General features: G+C 40.7%; 1 protein-coding gene across 13 annotated transcripts in view; it reads right to left on the reverse strand.

The window, feature by feature from the left end:
* relch (RAB11 binding and LisH domain, coiled-coil and HEAT repeat containing) overlaps positions 1-19,429 on the reverse strand; it is a 30,463-nt gene that overhangs the window by 4,806 nt on the left and 6,228 nt on the right. Inside the window, exons 3-29 of one of the 13 annotated variants that reach the window (XR_011238894.1) lie at positions 18,008-18,079; positions 17,809-17,864; positions 17,517-17,630; positions 17,205-17,399; positions 16,952-17,046; positions 16,272-16,386; positions 16,012-16,169; positions 15,168-15,243; positions 14,999-15,094; positions 13,879-13,902; positions 9,838-9,950; positions 9,596-9,686; positions 9,153-9,224; positions 8,914-9,054; positions 8,617-8,781; positions 8,298-8,445; positions 7,965-8,121; positions 7,707-7,830; positions 7,205-7,253; positions 6,310-6,389; positions 5,678-5,784; positions 5,446-5,545; positions 3,796-3,878; positions 3,027-3,109; positions 1,245-1,308; positions 994-1,132; positions 753-869 (exon numbers count right to left, since the gene is read on the reverse strand). Coding sequence is in view for 11 of the 13 variants with exons in the window: in XM_069512089.1 (XP_069368190.1) it covers positions 753-869; positions 994-1,132; positions 1,245-1,308; positions 3,027-3,109; positions 5,446-5,545; positions 5,678-5,784; positions 6,310-6,389; positions 7,205-7,253; positions 7,707-7,830; positions 7,965-8,121; positions 8,298-8,445; positions 8,617-8,781; positions 8,914-9,054; positions 9,153-9,224; positions 9,596-9,686; positions 9,838-9,950; positions 13,879-13,902; positions 14,999-15,094; positions 15,168-15,243; positions 16,012-16,169; positions 16,272-16,386; positions 16,952-17,046; positions 17,205-17,399; positions 17,517-17,630; positions 17,809-17,864; positions 18,008-18,079 (2,751 nt within the window). In the remaining 2 variants the exon portion in view is untranslated. The remainder of the gene's footprint in view (positions 1-752; positions 870-993; positions 1,133-1,244; positions 1,309-3,026; positions 3,110-3,795; positions 3,879-5,445; positions 5,546-5,677; positions 5,785-6,309; positions 6,390-7,204; positions 7,254-7,706; positions 7,831-7,964; positions 8,122-8,297; positions 8,446-8,616; positions 8,782-8,913; positions 9,055-9,152; positions 9,225-9,595; positions 9,687-9,837; positions 9,951-13,878; positions 13,903-14,998; positions 15,095-15,167; positions 15,244-16,011; positions 16,170-16,271; positions 16,387-16,951; positions 17,047-17,204; positions 17,400-17,516; positions 17,631-17,808; positions 17,865-18,007; positions 18,080-19,429) is intronic. The other 12 variants (XR_011238895.1, XM_069512091.1, XM_069512090.1 and 9 more) reach the window with 12 other exon arrangements.

The raw sequence follows: 19,429 nt of genomic DNA on the forward strand, positions 1-19,429 counted from the left end.
ACTGAACCACACACTCAAACACCGGGGCCATGCTGACTCCCTCCACCACACAGTTACACAGGCACGTTCCCGGAGAGCATCTGACCAGTGGAGATAGCATTCGACCGGTTATTCTAACGGCCTTAACACTGACTCACTGTTAGGACAGTTAACGCTGAACCTGAGCCAACACTAACACACACTTCTAGTAAATCCTAAATACATTCAGGGCAGCAGTTGTAAAAGTACGAGTGAGCTGACCTCTCAGAGAAAACACACCACACTTTTAATCCTGTCCTGCACAAGTTTATCTAACTGCCTTAAGTATTAGTACATGGAAAGTGTCAAGGCTTTAGAGTACTAACTGGATATTAAGGGCATATTCAAAGATTTCAAAAATAATGTAATACTACAAGAAAAGTGAAAAACTTTTTTAGGAAATAAGCAGCAAGGAAAATCCTTGCTCACCAGACTTTCTAGTTCTTCTGGATCCAAAATCTTAAACCAAACTCACCATTATTAAATTGCAATACATTTTTTATTCTTTATTATTGCAATATTATGTTTTTCTCATAATGTTATGATTTTATTCATGTAAAAAATACTTTATTCCTGTTATCCTGTTTTTCTATTTAACCTTTTTCTCACGGTAATGGTCATATTTTTGTGATTTTATTCATGTTATATAACTACTTTATTCTTATGAGATTATAAATTTATTCTTTGAAGAAAAATGCTACTTGTTTTAAAACTACATGACTTTAGAAGGATACAGCAGCAGGAGAGGGCACTGTAGGCCTCAAACAGCTGCGTGGCGATGTCAATTCTCTTGCTCTCCACTGACTGGCTGTTGTTCCCCAGCGCCAGCTTGTGAAGATGTGGCAGCACGACTAGAGGAAAAAAAAATAAATAAAAAGCTCATGCACATGAAGAACACACTTGACAGGCTAAGTAAAGATAGAAGAGAAACGTGGATCTGGTGCAACATGGGTGGCATTTTTATCTTTCACATACAGTCATCTCTGAAGCGCGGCTCTGCGTTTGGTCCAACTCTTCCGAACGTCCTGATGATTTCCATGTGCAGAGAGTGCTGATCCTGGTACTGAGGGTCCTCGAGGAACGATGCCAACTGCATTTTTACACGCTCCAGCAGCTGTATGTAAACAGAAGCCAACAGTAGTAAACACGTTTTAAGATTTGTAAAGTATTTGATTTAAATCATGTGCATATTGGGCAGTGGCAAATTCCAGTTTACTGTTTCCTACCTCTTTTTGTGTGACAGTCTCCATGATGGTACCAAAGGCAGGAATAGTGGATATCCTCACTGAGCTAAAATCATCAGGAGAGTGAGACAACTGTTTTACCATTTATAGTCACAGTGCCAGTCTTTCAGGTTTTCTTACTGTTTAGAATTACACTAATCAAACAGAGTCAAATATTACCTGCAAATATTGATTTTCAAATGTTTGAATGGCCAGATTGTTGGGTTTAAACCACATTAAGACAACTCAGGCAGTCAAAGGTTCATCCCACATTTATAATAAATCAAGAAAGTAGCAAGACATTTAACACATATTCTGGGTTTTATCCAAATATAGTGATTGCATAGTAATGGCATGGACTAACCACAGTAGTGCTCACAGTTTTGTGGCTTAAAGATTAAACTATATTCTACATTACATATGATAAATTAAATTTAACCAAAATGCATTATGCATCAATGGTATTAATATTTTATGGAAGCTGCAGGTTTAAACACCATATCTCTGAGTGCTGGGCTCATACATATATAATACATTTTTAATGGGTAGATGTAACTGTGATCATCTGATAGCTTAAGATCCAATTAGATGAGTTACTGCCAATTCCTAATATAATATATAACATAATATAAGATTAAAAAAATAACTTATTGCCGCCTGATCCATCAAAGATATAAAAGTATTATAAGCATTGGATTCAAATGTAACATGTAAAGATCAAATAAAATAAATAAAATATGTTCAATGTATTTATGAATTTATAACTTTATATATTGCCCACATAAATTATCTATCTACTAATAGAGAAATCTCTCTGTCTGACTGTATTGTGATTTTCAACCGCTCATTTTCAACTCCACAAAACTTGCTTTTATTTCAGTCACCTAATTCACCATGAAATGTCCAAAAACATAATGATCATAAAAAATCAGTGGTTAAAATGAAGTTCAAAAAGCAAGGTTAATGGGGTGTTAATTAGGTGATATATTAGATAATCATTCCACTGTCAGTAGGAGCAGGAAATATTAAAAATTTACAAAGTGGAGTAAATACTAATTTCTCATTATGTCTCTGAGGATTAATAATTATTTTAGAGTCTGCTGATTGTGGACACAGCAAGACTTAGTTATAACAGGTTCAAGAAAAAGAAAGGACATATATCAAGTCTAAACGTTGTTGGGGAGAAGTGTGTACCCGTAAAATGTGTTTTTCAATACAGAGAGTGATGAGATGAAAAGGGCTGCATTCCAACAGTGTCATTGCTAATTTCATCATTGTGCCGAATCACAAACACAAAGGATGTTGGCAGCTAAAAATGGTTTTGTTTTCATTTCTTGAATTAATTTGAAACAGAAGAACTGCAATGAAAAGGACAAATGTGCCAAGATGAGATTTAACTTTTCACACAATCTGTAAACCAGTCACTGTGGCTCCAGGTTGGTGTGAACTGATGACAGGAAGCAGGAAGAGATGCAAAGTTCTCAGTGTTGCCAATTTAGCAACTTTTCACCTCAACTAAAAATCATATCTACCGACTAGTGACAAATCTGGCATCTTTCCTTTACTTGGGCAAATGCTGCTTTCGTTGTTCCTACTTTCTCTTCCAGTGAATTTTTTTGTGGTGATTAAAGACATCAGCTACATATTCTGTACTGACTGAGTTTTTTTAGTTCCCATGCCGACCGAGAAAAGACTCCTCGAAGACGCACAGCTCTACACTGTCAGGATGCAGCCCACAGAATGACAATGTTGACAAGAGAGGTTTTCTTGTGTAGATTGACTCACAATTCGGGCCCACTGCACAGAGTTATTAGGGCCGGAGCCGCCCGGCGATCTACTAATGCTTCACTCATGCCTCGGAGAACCAACTGCAAACCCACCACACACAGCGGGATGAGAGAGAGGGAGAGGCAGGGTGGGAGGAGACAGAGAGGAGAAGGAGGAGGAAGGGGAGTTTATAGGGAGGCAGGAATGAGGTGATAGACGGAGGTAAAAGATAGAAGGGATGGTCGAGACGAGACAGAGAGGAAGACAGACTGACAAAGATAACCAACCACTGGTTGACGGGTCGGTTAGGAGGAGGGGCCCTGCCTCAACGAAGTGGGGTGGGGAGGAAGAGGAGGAGGAGGAGGAGGAGGAGGAGCGGGAATGGGTACAGATGAGCATGCTGTGATTTTGCTATTGCCGCCACATACATCAATCTGGCTGAAGACTGGTGAGCGTTGCAGACTGATGAGAGCTGCCGTGGATTCGTTTTGCAGATTGATGATGCTGTCATGCAGGGTTAGTGTTCACAATGGTTGTGCTGATGAACCACCACATGTTACAGCCTCAACCTAAACAGGAGCAATTCCAAATGACTTAAAAATATGTTTGAGGAGAAACTGAAAGTGTCTCAGGGAATGGATCATTGATCAATGAGGATTGCATGTTTTTACCGTGCTAAATTTGCCCCTGGTAGGTTGGAACTTGTTTCAGTGTGATAGTTGTCAGACAGCAAAGAGAAGGGGGAGAGAGACGCGGCGCGGTTTTCTGTTGTTGTTGTTCAACTTACATTTCAGGGTCGGAGGACAGTGTGATGAGAGCCGGCACCACTCTCTGAGCTACCAGCGTCTCATTCACCCCCTTCACCAGCAGCTGATCGGATTGGACAGACCCAGACGTCATGTCACAGAGGTGGGCGGGCATTGGGACAACAGCGAGCAACACCGCCAATAGATAGAGAGAAAAAAAATAAAAAACAAAAAGCAAAACAGAAAGGGGAGGGAAAAGAAAGAAAAAAAAAAAACACAAAAAGATAGGAAGAAAGTGATATACGATGACAATAACTGTAGCTGCAAGGCACGGAACAGCACTGCATGTTCCAAGCAAGTGTGTAGTACACACACATTCTCACACACACACACACACACACAAACACACACACATGCACACGCGGGTATGCAAACTGAACAAATACTTTTACAGTATGGTGAGCATAAAGCTGTTGGCCCTTTTCCACAGACACAGGGCCAGATTACTATTTCATTCACGTTCACTAATCTAATCTGGGGTCTGTGGAAGAGGTCCACCCTCCGACCCACAATTCTGACAATGGTGTACAACTACACACTATGGAATGGTGACAGTGAGGTGTGTTGGGAAAAGGGCTTCACAAAACAGGGCAAGGGGGGGGACATGAATACACCCCACCACTCCTCCTTCCCCAGGTTTAGATCAATGTAGACCCAGTTCTACTGCTACGCCTGGATCCTCCTCCCGACATTTGACCTTTAAGTGTGCACAGATCTCAAAGGGCACAAAATGTGATGTACTGGCTGTTTGTAACGGCTTAAATGGAAACAATCAGTGGAATTCAATCGAAAGGAAGAAAACAGGGAAACAGTCATCTCCTTTTAAAAATAATATCGGGATTATATTTCCACAAGACCTGAAATCCCCAGAACAATAATAAAAAATGCACCCAAGAAAACTTCTCTGATTAAATCTTATTTTCCGACAACAGTGAGAAGGAACAGGCCTTGAACTTGTCTTGATGAGTCTTTCACATTGCTGACTTTAACCTTTTCCCTGATGCACAGCAGATATTTGTGTAGTCACTTCAGAGACCCGTGCACAGTGAAAGGTCTAATGTCAGAGGGTCCAGGCATACAGCTAAAAGCAGGGCGCTGATGAGCTACAGGAGTCTTTACTCATAAAGACAGAGTGGCCAAATATCAAATGCATGTTAAACAGCAGCAATAGCAAGCAGAGGTAGCACGTGTACAGCACAGAGGTAAACAGGGAAACTGCATATATAATGCAGGACTACACAACTGTAAATAACTGCAAATGACAATTTTATCTTACAAAATACAAAAAGAAAAATTACATTATTGTGTTGAATCATTTAATCAGAAAGAATTTAAATAAACAATAAATCAGAATCACAATTTCATTCATAATTGTGCAGCCATGTTATATTATATAAATATAAAAACAAAACAAAAATATATATAAAAACAACAGAGAAGCACAGTCAATTACTCTTGCTAAAACAAAAAATGTTTTTTAGATTGCATATATTACAAAATATAAAAGTATCTGCACAAGGATCTAATCTAATAAAGTTAATATAAATCAAAATAAGAAATTATGTAAAAATATTAAATAATACTAATTTATATAGGACCAATACACTGTGCATTTGTGTGTGTGTGTGTACCTCAAACATCCGTGCTGCTGTACACCGCACCAGTGCAGAAGTATGGACGACCCCATACCACAGAACAGTCAGCAGCAATTCATGGTACACTGGGTTGGCTCTGCAGCCGAGCAAAAGATAAACAGGAGGCAGCATTGCGACTTTCAATTAGACAAACGTTTGTGGGGATTATTTTGTGTCACAACCCATTAACAATTGAATGTACAGTATGTGTTTGTGACGTATGTCTCACCCCAGCTCTACAAAAGAGGCCTTCAGGCTGTCGAGCGGCGCATGGGAGAGTGACAGGGTTGTCATAACATCCTCAAGGAAACCCACCAACAACTTGCGATCCTCCTCCTGAAGCGAAACATGAGCGTGTTTATGTTAGTTTCATCATTTGGGCAACAATTTTAATATGCATCTCATTCTCTATTTATTTTCCAAAGAACAGATAGCGTCTTTTGTCACTTTAAACATGAGTGGAATTGGGCTGCTAAAAACATGTTTTCATTGTTTTTTTATATTGTGCTGGAACAATAACACTCCCCACACTCCCTGTGTTTTGCAAGTGCTGCATTGTCTTGTGAATCAAAAATCCAAACAAAAACATGTGGTAGCTTGATGAGTGCTGGAGTGGATTTTCCCTCATGACAGAGAACAATAACCCAAAGTGTAATGTGGTCCACACTCTAAATTCATAGATGAGAAACTGAATACAACTAAAGTATATAAAGGAAATAATTGAAATTACTTACATGGACTAATTTATATTGCAACAGACTAAAATGCACCATAAAGCATCTTTCTTAGTTTAAATCCAGGTGTTCTCCTCATGTGTTTTCATGACAGCTACTATTGGACTGAGGACTGTTATTAAATTACCTGGTTGTAGCATGTCAGCACTCCGGTGGCGTAGATGGGAACTGTGGCTTTGGTAAGAATACCATTCCCTGCTGAAGCATCTGACAGAGGAATAAAATAAGAGTCAGTCAGGCCACAAGAGACTGAACGATATATCCGAGATCCAACTGCAGCCATTTAAATTTCTGAGGTGGTTTTCCATTTTGAGCATCAAGCCATAAACTTACAGAGGCAGCATTGCATTATGGTCTATTGAGACAATTGCTGTCACACAAGTTCAGTTGCCCTTGATTCAAATTTTCTTGTGTAACCAGGATTTAGATGACTAAGAACCTTAAAAGACCTCTGGTGGTTAGAGTTGAGTTCTCATCTCCACCTTTTTTAAGGTGAACATTTTGCTATGTGCACAGTTGTGGGTCAGAATGTGACATTCCTGATCTTCTCGTACAGTTTTTCTGCTATTAAATACCATTCAAACTATGCTGCACATGTCATGTGAGTTACCATTATCTGTTTCAACCAAGGACATAAAATTAAAATAAGGATACGACATGATAAGGTGTGGTGCTGTGACTGTGCGTGTAACATTGTGTTTACAGAATACATTATATTGTTTATTCTTCCAAAAAACAGACGGAAAACGACAACTGCAATTTAAGGTCACGATGACATTAACACAGGCTTTGTAAGTGGCCACAATACCAAAGCTTAAATCACTTGGCAGCATGATGAGACCAAGCACCTCTTACAACTATGGAAACATGTCCAGATCTTAAAAAAAAAAAGAGGGGAACACCCATAACTGACTCCAAATAGCTTGTTTACACCAACAGTGTCTAAACTCCACCAACCAACATTCTCTCAACAGAAGCTGAGAAACTCATCTGTTTGAGTGCAGGTCAGAGTTTGTCCTTACCAACATTCTCTTCAGATAGTCGCAGAATCTCCTGGAACTGTGGTTTAACCTGAAAAGATCATGAAAATACACGAGTGATTCATTTATCCACATCACTTCATGATAAATAATGTTGTCATTGTACTAGATTTATTAGTGGGCTCCTGACAAATACACAGTCCACTCTCTGATCTTTATTGCTGCTGTTTAGTTTGGACTCACTACAGCTCATTCATTCATTCCACCCTACATGGTAAACAAATATTTACCTATACCTATAAATAAGCAGCATATTTCATCTCCGTGGATATGTGTACTGTTTATTAAGTCTAATGAAGAAATCAGAGCCGCGCTTGTGGGCCAATGATATTTAACTATAAATAAAAAGAAATACAAATACAACCAAACATAAAGAACGTGAATTAAGAAATGCACATATTTTCTGCATTAAGATCAAGATTGAGATATATCCAAGAAGAAAAAGCCAGCACCAAACAGCTTTAATATTGATAAGTTACTTTACCTTAGTGTTAGTGAAGATCTTGCCAAAGGTGCGACAGAACCTCCAGAAGAAGCGAGAGAACTCATGGACGCACGTCGACGATGACACATTGATCCGACCCACAATCTCTATGAGCAGAGGAAGGCTGGAGACAAGAGGGAGATGAAATCAGCATGTGCTCATATCTGAGTTTGACTTAATGATGATGTACTGTAACACATCTTATACTGTCTTTATACATTTTATTTATGCATCTGTATATGTGTGCATATGTCTTACAGTTGATTGACCACCCATAACAGGCTTTCCCAGCCAGTGGTTCCTTCATGCTCTAGCTGGTGGTCATAGAGTAGCAGCAGGGCACTCAGCGTCTCCCTGCTGCCTATGATTGTGGCTACATCCTGGAGGGGAGAAGCTGGCCTGGGGAACCGTGTCACTGCAGGACACAGGATCAGAATGGAAATTTAGGAACTGTACTGCTTTAATAATTACAACATGTAAAGCCAAAGATCCAGTGGAAAATCTGGTGAATATTTCTGCTCAGGGATTTTTTTGGCCCTGCAAAGTAAACCTCTTTTACTTGAATTTCTGTGACTTTTGTGTGTATTCTACCCTCTATTGCAGGTATGTCTCCGTGGAGTTTGGCTCTGCTGGTAAAGGGTGCATTCTGCAGCACCACAGCAAACAGAGGAGGGATGAGAGACTGCAGGGCCGACAGGAACACGTGTAACTTGTGTTCATCCAGACCGTGTTCTCCTTGCTAAAGGTAGGGGGAGGTACAGAGGGTAGGAAACAGGAAGGGAGAGATGATGAGACCATTGCATTCATTGTACCAGTTTCTGTATTCTGGAAATGATATGTGGTGTACACACACATACAACATGTACTGTATGGAAACAAGAGGGTGAAATGTCAACACACAGCCCCTTACCATAAGTAGTTTCTCTATACGTGCCAACAGAGAAGGGATGAGTGCAGTGTGCAGAGTGCCCAGCTCCGTAGTCCAGGCAGCAAAGGCGGGAATAAAGACCTGGTGGACTGCACTGACCACCCGCTCCGACGGGTCCCCAAGGGACAGCAGCATCAACTCAAACCCCTGGAGGTAACACACATGTACACAAATATGATGTATAAGGACTCACCAGAACTTCTATCCCCTGAGGCTACGTAACTGCAACAACAAGAGGAGCTGTTGCAAAATCCTGGATTCTCCTCCAAACACACATACCTGGGAATACTTGTCAGGGTCATCTATGAAACCCATGATAATACCCAGACTCTTGACCACAGCTTCTCTGACCATGTCAGCCTTATCCTCAGTGAGCATCTGCTGCAGTATTGACAACACCAGGGAGCTACGGATCTCCTTCTGAACCAAGAGAGAAAGATAATTAATTTATATTTTATTAATCTGCTATATATTCACTTACATCCCCCTTTGATTCTGTGTGCAAAAGCTATTCTTACAGGCAGGTATGGTGCTAAGGCTCCACAGGACTCCGCCACCAACAATCTCCTCTCTGGATATTTGTGGTTAATCTGCAGCAGAAGGGAACAGAATGTAGCGGAAAGAGTGTTGAAAGCAACAGTGGAACAGAAGTTGAGAGATGGAGAAAGGCAGACAGGAGTGCAGCCACCGTGGAATGGAAACAACTCAAGTATCATCAACATGCTGACCCTCTGGAAACCACTATTTATCTTCGTAGGCAGATTCTCAGCCTCCAAACTGCTGGCAGCTGTTGTTGTCATGGTAGCAGATTTTGTTGATCAAAAATATGTGTTTTTGAGGTGACACAGATGGCAATGAAACCAAACTTATCACTTTGCATTCAGGGACACTAAGGATGTGAACATCAGTGGCAGTATATGCAATAACTAAGGCCACCTGCAGTGCGTGTTGTGTACTATACCTGTTCCCAGCACTGAGGAAGTAGCTCGGCCTCGACACGAGTTGGACCCACGTGCCTCGCAAATGCGACACACCCAGTCAAGATCATTTGTCTATGGAAAAAGACACACACACAAAGACACATGAGAAGACGATCCTGGACAAACCCCTAATTTGTCTTCCTATTTTGAGGCTGATCAATAATACATCAGTAATAAATCAATCAGCATGATAAATGATTTGCATATCATCCCGTTCACACACCTCTGCTCATCATCTGGTCTCTTGATTAGGTTGAAGAGGATGTGGAGGAGCTGGTCTCTCTCTTTAGGCTCTGGGTGAAGGCAGGCGGTACACAGGATGAGTGGAATCAACTCCTGAAAGAGAGAGAGAAAGAGACAAGGAGAGATGGCATCAGTTTAGACTAAAAGTAGAGCAAGGGTCAAACACACAAGGCAGAGGATGATTGGCAGCAGTCAAGCAGGCTTGGAGGTGCACGGAGTGGGGGGGACAGCAGCGGGGGAGAAGGTGTTCATTGAAAAGAGGAGAGAAAAAAAAAAAAAAAAAGGAAACACAAGGGTCACCTTTGAAACCAACAGGAGTCTGCCAACGCCAGTGAAAACATCCTTACCTCTAATACTTTGTTGGCGTTACACCTCAACTCGTTTGGCTTTGGATTCACACACATACAATTACACACGTACTGTAGGAACGTAAATAGCGCATGCACACACCCAGAAGACAGCTGCATATACAGAGACACGCACACACACCTAATGCACTAGTTACCCCTTGTAAAACATAGCTCTATATGCCATAGTTCAGACAGAGTTCATGGGCCTTCAAGCTAGAGAGCAGCTGCCTTTGATACAAGGCCTCCACAGCCAAACTGTGGTCAGCCCTACATTCCTACCACACACACCCAAATTAGAGAGTGCGCACAGAGTTAAAAATATGTTTTTTTGTCAAATTATATTTTTTTCCAGGAAGATACAGTTTCCTGCCAAGTGTTGGAAGAATGACCAAAACCCCAACACTGGACAGACAGACGGACCTGACAGTGAGACTTGGGTAAAGATAGGATAGTGATGACTCACTCACTGAATCCTGAACCAGAACTCTGAAGTCAGTGCCATGTTGGCAATCTTTTAAAAAGTGAAAAATATGGCATTTAAGTATCAGAGGGTCAATTAAAGTGGTTACATGACAAGATCAAAATCGGTGAAACCATTTCCAGCATCAAAAAAGATGAAAAAACCTGCAATTAACTGAATTCAGCCAAATTTAACTGTCACGTCCAATAATCCTCTGTCCAGGCCTCTGAAAATATCATACATCTTCACAGGAGGGGTTTTATTAAAAACTCAACAGCACTGACCCAATAAAACAAATGAAGGAATTCAGAAAAAAAGCGCACATCTGAAAAGCCAGAACCCTCGCTGACCCTGCTATATTTCTGTGTAAACTCCTGTGTTCGTGATATGAAGACTCCTTCAGGAGGTTTAACAGCTTACCAGAGCTGGGTAAACATTGTGGGCAGGTAAAGTGGACAGCACGACGCCAGGACCCAGAGGCCAGGAGGGCCTGACGTTTCACTTAAAAAAGCAGCTCTGCCGCACATTCCAGTCCAAAGACCAGAAGCCTGCATCAAATGATATCCATAGATTTCTCTCCTCCATAAGGCTCTTTGAATGTCAGATGGTTCAACACAAATTGACACAATTTGGACATTCATGTTGCCCAGAGAATGAATCCTAATCATTTTGATGATCACTTGAGTTTTCTAATGCCACCAGCAGGTCAAAGTTTTTACTTATCCAGTGAAATATGTAAACATATGCAGAACTAATTGTCCCTTAATTTAGCACAGATATACAGATATCTTTCCTTTAAGGTTCATGCCCCCCCCCCCATGGGGAATTTTAATGACTTTGTTAATCCTCTTAATTTCCATCTAGAGTCACCAGAACATAAGGAAACCTACACATTCTCATCAACCTCCAATGTACTTCTATATATTAGCAAGCTACAACAACATGCAAACTAAGATGGAAAAGGTATAGCCTCACAAAGCTGCTAGCATGTTTTTAGAATTGTTTTCATGAGCATGTTACTACATTAGTATTCAGTTTTGAGCATCACTGTGATGCCGCCTCACAGAGCTGCTGCAATGTTTTTAGAAGTTCAGGGCTCAAGTTTAACGACATAGTGTAAGGCACAATTCAGGGTGTGTTCAAATTCACTTCTGCAAGCAACAGGGTGTGTTTTGTGTGTATGATGCAATAAACCAATTACAACCAGTTTCCCATTAACTTTAATAGACAGATGTTATATGCTCGAATGTCAGATCTGCAGGTAGTAAGAAAGAAACCCTGCAGATATGTGTGTGTGTAACAGACAGGGTACATTTACTGGGCACCCACATATGCGGGCACATACTATCTTGATAATGCACCCTTCATAGAGAGTGCACTGTCAGACTTCAGACCAGTTTACTGTTAGCCAATCACTTTCCTCAAAATACCAATGCACTAACAATGCCCCTGACCACACCTTATTGTAAGACAAACACGCCCATTGGGCGCTTAGATGTGCATAAGTGCATTATTCTTTAAACACTGATTACTGCACGGGAAACTAGCAAACGAGCCATGCCTCTTTGTACTGTTTTGTGCCAGGTGTAAGATAGGGCCCTTTGTCTCTTCTTTTTTATCCTTAATCATACAGTTTATTCTCGAGTTATATCTTAACCCACAATCTTTTATTTTGACCTGATAAAACTGTCAGTGTTCTTTATATGGCCAGTAGAACAATATCACAGCTAATCTGGTCAGGAGGAAAAAGGAAGTCCATTATTACAATTTATATTCAGATACACTGCTTCCTGGAAAACCTACACAACTTTTTCTGTGTATTAAATGGGAAATGAAAATAAGAAAGAAGTGTAGCAAGTGACCCTAAATCAAGCTCTTTGTTCACGACATCAAAATAATGCAGGACTACACAAAAAAGGCACAGTCACATTCAACCACTGTACAGTGCAGAATTATTGAAGAATATTGTTTAATGATTTACCTGGTCTGATAATGCAGCCAGGTGGCAGACACAGTTTCAGTGCATCATTCTACCGTTTCAAGTCAAACACCTTTTGTTCTTAAGTAGGTGTCACATTCAAAAAACTTTAAGGAGTGTCTCCAGGCTTGTGGTGATTAGAGGGGCTCAAGTTGCAAGATGGAAGTATGAGCAGCTGTGTGTGCTTGTGTGTGTGTGCATGCAATGTCATGGTTAGTGAATCTAACGGACACGGTACAAAGTCCACACAACTCGAGTAGCCCTCTGAAGCTTTGTTGTGTTTTCCTGTTCTCTGCTCTGCCTTCACTTTGTTTGTCTTGATTTAGCAGAGAGATTAGGTTCTTCATAACTGCCAATACTCGATTAAAACACCATAAACATGGTGATATGCAAAGTAGCCTTACTGAGAACCACTCCAACCAGACATACCTCTTTGCAACCCTCTACTTTATGGCTTGTGTTCAGTTGTATACACATGGATGCACACACACATAGACAAAAATTGCATGCAAGCAGTTATGGATCGAGAGCACGTCTGACCAGTGTAGGTGTCTGCATCACAACTTGCGAAGAGTAATAGCTTTAAATTCCTAAAATATCTATTTTGAAAATCTCATTCCTCTTTATGCTTCAGAAGAAATGAACACTCAGCTTGTGAAAACAAAAGCAAACATCTTCCTAGGAACTTTGAGGGAGACAGTTGGTTTAAAGTTAGACACATGGTGTCACAGCACACCTTGGTTCAAGGACTTACAAACATTATTAGTTTTATATGGCAATAAAAGCTAGTTGGTTGCAAGCTAATTTTATTAATTTAAATAATTCCAAAATATCAAGGGCTGTTTGGGCACTTAAGTGATTAGAGATGCAGCAAATAAAAGAGACAAAGAACCAATCTGAAACTGATAAAGATACATTGGTTTTAAGAGATATACAGTACAAGACCCACCTATGGCTAAAACTGTCTCCCTTAGGCCATCATTGCATGGGAGCTCACAATTTGGCTGCAAATTCATTTTGATATTTTCTTTTCTGACATTTGCAACAATTATTATTATTTTTCAGGAATGACACAGCTATTGCTTTAGCAATTGAAAGAACCCCACAAAAGATTCTAGCAAGTCAGAGCCTAAGTGAAAGCAGTTGTAGCCTACAGGAGCTGGGCATCAGTCACATATTCTTTAGTCTACAGGTCATGTGAGAACCATGCAGATGAGTGCGTGAAAGACTCACCTGGCAAAGATGTGCAACCATTCTCTAGAAGAGAGGCATGCATGAGAGTGAGAGAATGAGTGAGACGAAAGAGAAGAATAACAAAAAATAAAAACCAGTGAAGGCCAAAAAGGACAGCAAACGTGAGTGAGGGGACAAACAAGAGCAGAGGAGAAATGTCGGAGATGCTGGTGAAAAACAAACCACATCATAAAAGCGTGGAAGATGACATTTCCAGGCAATAGATAGACACAAGTCAGCTGGATATTTGCAGGTTTCAAGATTTATGTTTTAAATCTCTTAATGAGCTCTTGATTCATGGAGCTGGCAGAAAAGCCGGTCAGATCTGCATGTGGCAAAAAGGATAAAAGTGCTAATTGGAGAATTAGTTCATTAAGTTTGAGAAATTCGTATGATTAGGATAAACAAACCAGCAATCACCCTAATTAGAGCTCTGCCAAGACTGGCAGCCTCTCCACTGTGTGTAACACAGCATCGCATGTTTGTTGAATTTTGGGAATCCCTTGTGGCACAAACCAAGAGGAGGGTAGTGCTCTTTCATAGCAAATACAACAAAATGTTTCTCACGATAGCAGATTGTGAAATGGGTGAATTCCCAACATAAAACATGTTCAGCACTTTAAGCAAATATGCAAAAAAACAAAACTCTGACTAGATGTTTCCTCCACTTGGTGCTAATAATTAAATCATAAAGTGCAATGTATGCCAACCAGTGCAGTTTCAGTCCCACTCGTTCTTGACATATTGCATTCACAGTAAAATTAGGTCACCTAAATCTGATTCGTTTATCTTTGAATACAAATTCAAACTGGTCCAAATTTGAAGAAATCCTCTAAAGGCAGATTTAGGTTTCATGTTCAAGAGGCCAAAAACAGGTTTTATGAGGCCACAGTGACCTTTACCTTTAATCCTTAACTACCCAAAAGATATCACTAATTTGAAGAGATCCTTTCGATGTGCTCTTAAGATTATGTGTTCATAAGGCAAAAAAACCCTCTAAACCCTGCTCTGCCTCGCTGCTGTGTGTGTATCTATTGGACACTTGGCAAAGAAGCCGAAGATGGTGGCAATAATGAAGGCGATACCCGAGGGAGAAGAGGAGCAGCAGAAGTGACACTACCTCTCGTTTAGCAAGAAGGACGTTGGGGACGATGTGAGGGAGACAGCGGCCCAGCATTAACATCACACTTTCCTCGCTGTCTGCTATTCGGGACACCTGGAAACGAGAGGGGCATTATTACGCTGTGTTGTCATGAATGTGCTCTTTGTGTTTGTGCGTGTGTGCTGACCTCTGCTCCCAGGCGGCTGTCAGAGCACATTCTGCAGAAGGACAGCAGGGCTTGCTGGAAGGCTGGGGATAACTTCCTGAGGCACCGCCACCAAAAGGAGGAAAAAAAACCAATCAGTACAATTCATACCAGTTTATTTGCACTCCACACTAATTCTGGATATTACCCAGAGAGCAGCTCTCCCATCACACTTGTGTGTATTTTAGTGGAATAAAAAATAACTATGGCTCGACTTGTGCCTGTTCAGTGACCAACTGTATTTTACCATTCATTTAAGGAACTGTACATGAATCAGATATATTGTATTTGAATGAATACAGGAAACACAATATTCCATTGACCAGATCAGACTTTGTCACACTAAGCATTCTACAACATGGGTGGGGAAGTAATAGTAAATTATTCATTCGTGACCAAAAGTTTAACTCCCACTGCATTGTGCTCTCAGGAAATTAAGCAGGAGACAAGACTATATATTTCCTCAAGAGGGCAGCAACTCATATGATAAGTGCTGTATTGTCTGGCTGTTATCTTCCACCATCTAGTGGTAAAATCTAGCAACTACACTGTCACTAACTTATTCTGTCATTTTCTCTGATCTTCATTCAGTTTACAGTGGAGTCCAAATGTCTGACTGTACCTTACAGCAAAAGATTATTAAAAAAAAAGGTCAATTCCAACCCGTAAATGTCAAGACAAGCACTCATTTCCTATTGTGTATTTTACATATTACCATGTAAGAAGCATATGCAGATTTTTAAAATATAATTAGACAACATCCACGATTTTTAACATTTTAATCGTCCTTTTTCCGAATTTCTCATTCACCGGAGTTTCCACTGACCTGTTAGGTTTATCAAACTGGACAGCAGGCCTACTCTTAAGCTCGCTGTGGGACTGTGGACGGGACTGTGATGTGTTCTGTGTGGAGGCGAGGTCCGGGTCAGTTTCTGGCTCTGAAACCCCTCGAATGTCGAGATACTTGCCATTGTCTGTCGGAGGCTGAGGGCGAGACCACATTAAGGCAGGATTAACATCAGTAATACAGTGGAATAATTTTTTCCGCACAAGTCTGGACATTGCATATTCCAATTGACCACATACCACAGAAAGAGGGTCACTGGTGGAGGAGGAGCAGGGGTTAGGTGTAGTCTGGGAGCTCAGGTCCAGTGTGGTAGGAGGTGGGGAGGAGACAGTCCTCTTTAGGGTCTGAATCTCACTGTGAAGAAATAAGAGAACTATAAAAATCACTACACACTTATTTTAGGTGGAGAAATCATTCAATTAAAAACAGAGCTCTAACATTCAGAAGTAGTGGTGGAACGGTTATGCCTCAACAATTCTATATTGTGGTAAAGTAAATTTGTCTGAAACTTAATGGTGGCAATAAAAGATTCCACATGGAAAGAAAATAAGTCCTACTTGTATCAGAGCAGGGTTTCCTCTGTAATTACATGCAGTGGTGATGCTTGGGGACACATTTCCAAACCGATTCTGCCTTGTGGACCATTTTGGTCTCAGTTATGATAACGATGTGCATTGAAGTGGTCAAATTCCTTTTACAATTAAATGGATGTTTTTTGTTTCCCCTTGTAATAGTGGTGAATGTCCTTGTTGTGTGGGTACACAAATGGAGCATTAATACAGGAGGGCCTGTCCGCACCATGGAATTCCAATAGTGGTCATATGATGAATGAAATATGTAGCACAACTGTAGGCGGTGTCACACCCTGCATTACACACAGACTCAGTATATAAAAACAAATATGCACTCATGCACACACCTCTGCAGTTTCTTTATTTGCTCAGCTAGGCTGTGTTTCTCATTGTTGAGGAGGCTGATCTGGTACTCCAGCTCTTGCACGACTTCATTCTGTTGCTAGAGGAAAGAAGAAATTAAGGACACTTAGGCTCAACTAAAAACTAAAACAGGTTTTAAAAATGTTTCCCTCCAAACGAGCATTTTAGCCCAGAATCAGAAATAATCCTAACACATTATTACTTTAATAACTTCTGCCCATACACGTAATTGCATACCTGTTGTGAGAGGTCAGGCTTCTTTGGGGGATCTTGGGTGATGCAGTTCCCTGGAAGATCACCAAAATCCACCCCGACTGACACATCCACCATGCTCCGGGGTGAAGACAGGGGGGTGCCACAGTTCCTGTAGAGCTGTAACAGGTCAGGCGGTTTGGGGATGTTGAGGCCGACATCATCCCATAACTCAAAGTCCTGGAAACGAATGAAAACAAACATTACTAGGACGTGTCAGAGACAAGGTTGTCATCTGCATAAAGAAATATTTGTCATTCTATCTTAAAAACATGAGGCAGCCAGGAATATCTTTACCTGATCATCATTTTCATCAGAGAAGGTGATGGATGAGAGTTTGCACTCGTTTTTTAATAAATATTCATTCACAAGGAAGTTTAAGGCTCTTTTCTCCAGTGGACGTATAGGATCCTGAGGTAGAGAGGAGAGAGAAGCTGTTAATTTATATCCTCAAGGCCTGGCAGTGATACCCATGCTGGGGTTTAAAAAAGAGCACATCTTTCAAGAGCACATCTTTCAAGAGAATCGTCCAAGTCAGAAAGAAAAGAAATTCACTTTTTAGCATTTTCAGCACTTAAAAAATCCCCACCTGAATTTCAGGACTTGACTTGAAGTTTTTTCTCTCCTGAGAGGGCACTTCGCTCTCTGAGAAAATTGAGAAAACATTGGATGAGTTTGAAAGGACGCTGTGCGTTGCTCAACTAAAGCAATTCTCTTTGAAAACAGAAAGAGAGAAGGATGTAACAAAAGAGGGTTCAGGTGGAGAAGAAGTTAAAAGTGCGCCACACCTGCTGCCTGAGTCAAGTTGGCGCGCAGAGCCTGAATGGTCTCCTTTGCTTTCCGTAGTTCAAACTCCAGCACTGGACAGGAAGTGACAACACACACACACACACACACAGGAAGTGCATCCAACCGAAGACAGGGAACAAACAAATAAAACAAAGATGGGCATGAAAAATAAAACAACCACGCAAAAGATCTCAAGAGTCATAAAACAAAAGAACAAAAAAAGAGGATGCATGCAAATCATGGGCAACACATGCAGCAGAGGATCATGGTAAAGCCGGCAGGATGACAGCTTATTTCACAAGAGTGTGCAATGCATTGAGACATTACTCAAAAGAAGGATTTCCTGCCGTTGTTTTTCTCCCATTAATAGCGATGAGGTGAATTTTACATAAATGGGAATCCAGTGTTACTTCAGTTGTTGCTGAGGAATTAAAGCTACTGACATGTAGCCTTGATAATCTAGGAGCTGTCTGACACAGGATTTTATCCAGACAAATGCATTACAAACAAGCAATTGCAAAAATTTGGTTTTAAGCCACTCAAAAGGACAGGTTCTTAAAAACGTTAATGAAACTTGAGTCAAAATGTTTATCTATAACAATTTCATTATTGTTTTTGACTTTTCATTGCTGAAGCTATTTCCGACATCTTAGACAATCAGAAGCAGCAAACATTTGGATACAACTCTCATTTGCACAATTGGAATTGGAATTGCTAAACTAACACTGAGTAAAGAAAAAGAACACACAAGATCTTAGACAGGTTTAGATTTTTAAAAAGAGAACACACGCAAAAAGTAAAAAGCAATGGAGCTGGAAAATGTTGCATAGCTGTGCACTGAAAATCTTTCATCTGATCTGTTGAACCCAAATTTGTAATTGAATGTCTTGGATTGTGGTTCAATAGGTGCTGTAGTAGGTTTCAATAATCTTTCATTTAATGACTTAACCCAGCACCAAAATGAAATGTGAAGAGCAGGTTGTCTTCAGTTTATTCTTAATGACAGGTGAGATTTCAAAATGTAAGCAAATACAGCAGAGACTTTTTTTTTTCTCTGACACAATATACTATTCTGAGTGCACAGGATGCAAGCGCAACAACATGGAATAACCAAAAACGTAATAACGGGGAAAAGAAGAAAGATAATAAAGCAATAAAAAAGCTAGTCTGGATGGAGTGACTTGTCCAGTATTGTTCACTGGGGTTTGATCAACGTCAGGAGAAAGCCAGAAAACCCAGAGTCAGACAGCTGGGGGGCAGACATCTTGGCAAGAGGGACAGTTCGGAAGGGAGGGGGTGAGGGAGGAAGAGAGTAGGGGGAAGGTGCCAATTTGGGGGAAAGTGGGCAGTGTGTTAATTACAATAGTCATTTTAAAAAGATGCTTAGCTGGGAGCATGGAACCAACCTCTCTGCTGCATGG

Source organism: Paralichthys olivaceus, chromosome 17 (assembly GCF_024713975.1).
Source record: "Paralichthys olivaceus isolate ysfri-2021 chromosome 17, ASM2471397v2, whole genome shotgun sequence".
Taxonomy (NCBI): domain Eukaryota; kingdom Metazoa; phylum Chordata; class Actinopteri; order Pleuronectiformes; family Paralichthyidae; genus Paralichthys; species Paralichthys olivaceus.